Below are 6,525 nucleotides of genomic sequence, written 5' to 3' on the forward strand. Positions count from 1 at the left end.
TGTCAATGTGTATGCTTTTTTAGTTAAATGTGTCCACAAGGAAGTTATGTTACCTGTAGAATAGAGAACAAGATATGTTGAAATAACGAACATGACTGATAGTACCAGATAAAGAACCATTTCAACAAAGAAAAAGTCCTGCACCAATTTTGTCTTCTATTAGCCACTGCAATGAGTAGACTCCACAGCCTGGATCCTTGTAGTCTGCATCACAGAAATTCAACTATTTCTTAGAATTCAAGGCATTAAAGAATAGGGATTCTATTGGTAAAATTCTGTGAATGTATTTTGAAATACCACAGCATTTACATCAGAACTTTTTATGAATGGTAGAATAAGAGAATGAATGGTTGGAAACATGTTTTAGAAAAGTGATTCTGGAAAAATTTTCTTCTTAGAGAAAGATGACTCTATCTGCAAGATTCATCAATGGCTCCCGTTTCCAGGTCACAGAATTCATCCTTATGGGACTCCCAGGAATACATAGTTGGCAACATTGGTTATCTCTACCCTTGGCATTGCTCTACTTCGCAGCCATCAGTGCCAATCTGCTTATCTTCATCACCATCTGGAAGGAACCCAAATTGCACCAGCCCATGTACCAATTCCTAAGTATTCTATCTATAGTGGACATAGGTCTGGCCACTACCATCATGCCCAGGATATTAGCCATCTTCTGGTTTGATGCCAAGACCATCGGCCTCCCTGAGTGCTTTGCTCAGATGTATGCCATACATGCCGTTCTAGGCATGGAGTCAGGGATCTTCCTATGCATGGCTATTGACAGATATATGGCTATTTGCCAACCCCTCCATTATTTCACTATTGTCACAGACACTTTTGTCTTCAAAATCAGTGCATTCATGGTGCTCAGAAATGGACTGGCTGTTATCCCAGTGCCTTTGCTGGCTGCTCAGAGAGATTACTGCTCCTCAAATGAGATTGAACACTGCCTTTGCTCCAACCTGGCAGTCACCAGCTTGGCCTGTGATAACAGGAGACCCAACAGCATTTGCGAGCTGATTCTGGCCCTGTTGCTAATGGGAGGTGATTTAACTATGATCATCCTTTCCTATGCCTTGATTTTCTGGTCGGTGCTGAAGTTGAATTCTGCAGAAGCTGCATCCAAAGCCCTCAGCACTTGCAGCTCCCACCTCATCCTCATCTTCTTCTTCTATACTGTCATTGTTGTACTTTTTGTCACCCACCTGGCAGAGAGAAAATATCCCCTGATCCCAGTGCTCTTCAATGTGTTGCACAACATCATCCCCCCAGCCCTCAACCCTCTAGTGTATGCTTTTAGGACCCAAGACCTCAGGTTGGGCTTCCAGAAGTTATTTCTGCCAGTTAAAAACAGCAAATGTGTCCAAATCAGGTGAGCTTCCTGGGGTCAAATTTTGAGTGTGTACAATCTCCATTTCTTCCAGACATGTGGAGAGCTTAGTCAAAATTTTTTAAACTACATGAGCAACAATTTTAATGTCCTACAAGTGTTTGTTATATCATCAGAGTGTATCCTAGCTCTTATGATTCATTATTTCCATTATTTCAGAATACATCACAGCTATTCTGATGGACTAAAGAATTTTATCACAGATAATGACTTTTGTGATGACCAAGAATGCCTTTGATAAATGCAAATGATCTACCTTGGGTTATAATGAACAGGGTAGGCATGAGGACTTTGTACACAAGTGGGATTTCATACATCTATTTGTGGGCAGCTATGTGGAGGAGTGGATAGAATGCAGAACCTAGAGTCAAAAAGATGTATATTCTCATTTTCAGTCTAATCTCAGATTCTCAATAGTTGTGAGAGCTGCATTTTCCTCATCTATAAAATAGGCAAGAGAAAACTATGTCACTGAACACTGTCAACAGGAGAACTTTGTACACAAGTGGAATCTCACACATTTATTGGTGGGCAGCTGTGTGGATCAGTGGATAGAAAGTGGAGAGAAATATTTATATTCTGTTTTCCAATCTAGCCTCAGACACTTACTGGTTGCATAAATCTGGGCAAGTCACTTTACCTTGTTTTCTGTAGTTTCATCATCATTTAAATGAGTAGAGGAATGGAAAACTATTTGAATATCATTGCCGTGAAACTTCAAGGAATCAGAAATGACTGAAAAACAACAAATATTCATTTCTGACTTCCTTGCTTCCATTCTTTTAAATTATGACAATGAGTGAGCACCCTGTGCAGAAAGGGATATGTATGTCTTAGAAGGATATGCTTTACATTTACACTAATGGTTCATTCAAACTAAGCTTGCTGAAACCCAATTGGCCTGATAAGCTATGCTTCTCCCAAGGTCTTGACAAGTTACTCTATATCCCCATGTATAAGACACACCCATGTATAAGATCCACCTTAATTTGGGGATCTGAAATTTGAAAAAGAAATGTATTCCATAAAGTGATTGAATTCAAGTTTTATTCATCATAAAATTCATACAACTCCTCATCACTGTTAAAACTCCCATGCAGTATCTCATGCTCATCTGTGTTTGATGATGAATCACTGTCTTAGGAGAGGCTCTGACTGCTCTCCTGCCTGTGCTCTGGTCTGGTATGCACTCCTTGGGCAAGTCTGGTGCATGGACACATGGTTAAACTATTCCATTTCATGAACCTGAAGCACCAATTGTGTCCTTGGAAATTAATTTTTCATCAGCAATTCTTGCCTCCTGCTGACCCATCTTTGTGGAAACAGGAATTCCAATTGCCCTTTGTTCTTCAAGTCCATCTCTTCAATTCCCTCTCTAACTCAGGTCAGTTGGCTGACTTGCCTCTCGTGGCCTTCTTCTGCAAGAGCATTTTCAGTAGGGTTTCTTCTTCTAGTCTCAGAATTTTATTCTCAGTTGAAAGAGGACTGAACAGACATCCAGCAGCACAATTTCCAATCACTTTTGTAAAGTGGATCTCTTTGAACTTGAATTCAGGACTGCATGAAACTCTTTTTCTCAAATGTCTCTGGGCAGAACATAACCTAATATGCGAGTAATTAATGTGAAAAAACGAGCACAAAGAGAACCTCGAAAAAGCAGGTAATGCAAGGAAAAGATGCTACAACCATTTTTTTTTTCCAAGAAAAGGTCATGTCATATACATGGGGAAATACTGTAAATCCAAGTCCCTCTTTTTTTTTTTTCAAGGCAAATGGGCTTAAGTGGTTTACCCAAGGCCACATAGCTAGGTCATTATTAAGTGTCTGAGTTCAGATTTGAACTCAGATATTCCTGACTCTAGGCCCGGTGCACTATCCACAGCGCAACCTAGCCTCCCCAAGTCCCTTTTTTTTAATTACTGATTTGATAGTGGGTTAGAAATAAGAGTTGGAACCTCAATACATAATAACTTTATAGATTTGCAAATCCTCTACTATACTAAGAATTATGAACACTATAAAACATACAAAATAAAAAGTTTAAAGGATGAGATAAAGATGGAATATTTGATTTTAAAATCCCTGGAACATCGCGAGGAAAGTAACACGGTCACAATAAACCTATGTCATGTGTCAAGAGAGGATGGATTCTATAAGGGAGGTACTTGAGGCAAAGAAACGAATTAGGAGACTCTAATGAAAGTGTAGGGAAGAAGTGATGAGATCCTGTAGCTGGGGGTCAAAAGTCTGTGTAAACATAAGGAAGGATAGAAGATTGAGAAATGTCTTCTGACTTAAAAAGTAAAGATTTAGCAACAGACTAGATAGGCAGAGTGAAGGAATGTTAGGAGTTAAGAGTGACATAACAAAATTATATATTTAGATGGACATATGGTAGTGCCTTGGAGAGAAAAGAAAAATTCTAAAAGAGGGGAAAGATAAAGTAATAAGACTTACAAAGTACATTGTTATTCACTTATGTCTGATTATCCCCTGATTTTCATTCTTTGTCTCCCTGAAAATGAAAATTGCTTTTCTACTTGTGGACCTGAGAAAACAGGGAGAGAGAAAAGAGGCAGAGACAAAAACAAAACAGACATTAGAGAAAGAGAAACCTGGAGAGAGCCTTGGTGTACACTCACACACTGAGGATAACACATGGATTTTCCTCAAAAGATACTGGAATAGGGGGAAAATGAGGAAGAAAGAATATTCAGAAGTTAGTCAATAATCCTGAATACAAGAAAAAAAAGCAAATAGCCTGCAGACTAAAACTTTGTTTGCAAATAGGACATCAAACGAAGTCCACAGCAATTTTAAACTCCCGTTGTACATATCTAGGACATTTTAGTGCTAGATTTCTGCCGTTTCATACCTGTTAGGATGTGAATAGAACAAAAAAGATGCACAATTCATTAAGTGACTCATCCCTCAACCTTTTGAGCTTCAAATTTCTTTCCCAACTATATGTAACCTAAAAGGACTCCTGTTTTGTTTATTTTTTATTTATTCAATAAAAAAGAATTTTCATAATGTGGCAAAATACAAATATTATTGTATACAAAACAGCAAATATACTATGTATGACTTATTATTACTTTCAAATGAACAATAAAATTATTATGTAAACCTTATTCTTCTAATTTCTTCCCACCCTCATACTAGAGATGATCACATTAGACACACAATAAATGTTTGCTGTGTGTATGTATATGTATGAATAAAAATATATGTATAGTAACATATATATTGCATATATTGACACATAAACTCATCAACAGATACACATTTTATATACATGCATATGGATGTGTATATACATACATAAAGACTTTCTTATTCACATACAAGAAAACTGTATTCTTTATTTTAGAAACAACAAAAATAAGAAGACTGCATTTAAAACCCTCAGCAGCAGCAAATATGATGATCCTCGCCTGGTGTGAAATCTCAGCCCCCTGTCTCATTCTCAGTTCATGGACTTCATCCCATCTGACTTGACCTATATTGTCTTTGCCTTGATATCTCCCAGGGTCTTTCTAAATGACAATTAAAGGAAGGTCTCTTCCATGCCTCACAACTTAGTCACAGGAGAGGCTAACAAATCATATTCATCCTTGGTATCTCTTCTCCACCGCCAAGTCAGTAGAATGTTTTTAAGCATATTTTCCCAGGGTTCCAAACCAAGAGTGGTTGTGCATAAGCATATTATCTCCCTTGAACATCAAAGAACTAGAAAAATGAAAAATAAGCTTCAAAAGTCAAGTAAACATTTATTGAACTCTAACTAGGCATCACTGCGCTGAGTTCAATGCTGTAATACATAGAGAGGCAAAAAAAAAAAAGAGACAGAGAGAGAGAGATAATCCCTTGACAAAAAAAAAAGTGATACAGTGCTAGAAACAAAGGACTAGAGTCAGGAAGATCTGGATTTAGACACTGTGCAGCCCTGCACAGGTCAAGTAATCCTCTTTTGTCTCAGTTTCTAGAACGACAAAATGTAGATGTTGTACAGCATCTATTTTGCAGGGTTGTGCAGATCAAATAAAAATAACATACTGATAGCAGATTGCAAACTTTAAAGTCCTAGGTAAATTATTATTATGATCACTATTTATAATCATTATTTCCCAGTAAGGAAACTGATGTCAATAGATAGTATAGGTCAATGAAAGGAATAAATTATGATAAAAAAGTAAAGGTATAAAAAGAGACCAGATAATGAAACACTTCAAAGTCAGAGGAATTTAGAGTAGATCCTAGAAATAATATAAGGCTACTGTAGTTGAATAATGGTGCATTGACTTAGATCTTTTCCTTAGAATGATCACTAATAGCTAAGTGGTAGCTGAACTGGATTAGGGGTGACTTGATGTAAGGAGAATGATCAATAGGCTATTGTAGTAATCCAGAAATTAAAGGAAGGCTAGGTGGCACAGTGGATAGAGCACTGGCCCTGGAATCAGGAGCAGCAGAGTTCAAATCTGACCTCACACATTTAATGATTACCTAGAGTGCAACCTTGGGCAAGTCACTGAACCCCATTGCCTTGCAAAGAAAAATAATAATCATGGTGGCGACGTGGCACAGTGGATAGAGCACCGGCCCTGGAGTCAGGAGTACCTGGGTTCAAATCCAGTCTGAGACATTTAATAATTACCTAGCTGTGTGGCCTTGGGCAAGCTACTTAACCCCATTTGCCTTGCAAAAACCTAAAACATAAATAATAATAATAATAATAATAATAATATTAATAATCCAGGTATTAGTTGCTGAGGTACATAACCAAATTGGTGGAGGTGTCAGATAAGAGAGAAGGGGGCATCAAGACAGATGTTGCAGAGGTAAAATAAATAAGCTTTCACAATATAAGGAAGGGGTTAGGAGTTTGGGAAGGGGTGTATTAGAATGAAACTCAAAAGACAACATCAAGGCTTCAAGTGCAGGAATTTAGAAGTGAAGTTGTAATAGGAAAGTTAAGGAGACAGGAGGGAATAAATGTTTGAGTTCTTATATGAATGTGTATGTGTGTGTGTGTGTGTGTGTGTGTGTGTGTGTGTGTTGTGGGAGAGATGATGAATTCTGCTTTTTTAGTGTACTTGTTTGAAAGTTTTACTGAGTTGCTTTCTTGT

General features: G+C 37.7%; 2 protein-coding genes across 2 annotated transcripts in view; both read left to right on the forward strand.

Moving 5' to 3' along the window:
- Positions 1-382: 382 nt before the first annotated feature.
- LOC141507906 (olfactory receptor 56B1-like) lies at positions 383-1,379 on the forward strand. The gene has a single exon (XM_074216035.1). The coding sequence runs from the start codon at positions 405-407 to the stop codon at positions 1,377-1,379; it is 975 nt and encodes a 324-aa protein (XP_074072136.1). The 5' UTR covers positions 383-404.
- Positions 1,380-3,000: 1,621 nt separating this feature from the next.
- The window catches only part of LOC141507911 (olfactory receptor 56B1-like), a 9,904-nt gene continuing 6,379 nt past the window's right edge, over positions 3,001-6,525 (forward strand). The window contains exons 1-2 of the mRNA XM_074216049.1: positions 3,001-3,053; positions 6,134-6,155. Coding sequence (XP_074072150.1) covers positions 3,001-3,053; positions 6,134-6,155 — 75 coding nt within the window. The remainder of the gene's footprint in view (positions 3,054-6,133; positions 6,156-6,525) is intronic.

Source organism: Macrotis lagotis, chromosome 1, assembly GCF_037893015.1.
Source record: "Macrotis lagotis isolate mMagLag1 chromosome 1, bilby.v1.9.chrom.fasta, whole genome shotgun sequence".
Lineage (NCBI taxonomy): Eukaryota > Metazoa > Chordata > Mammalia > Peramelemorphia > Peramelidae > Macrotis > Macrotis lagotis.

Coding starts and splice junctions, on each gene's coding strand:
- LOC141507906 (XM_074216035.1), top strand. CDS start 405: ATGACTCTATCTGCAAGATTCATCAATGGCTCCCGTTTCCAGGTCACA.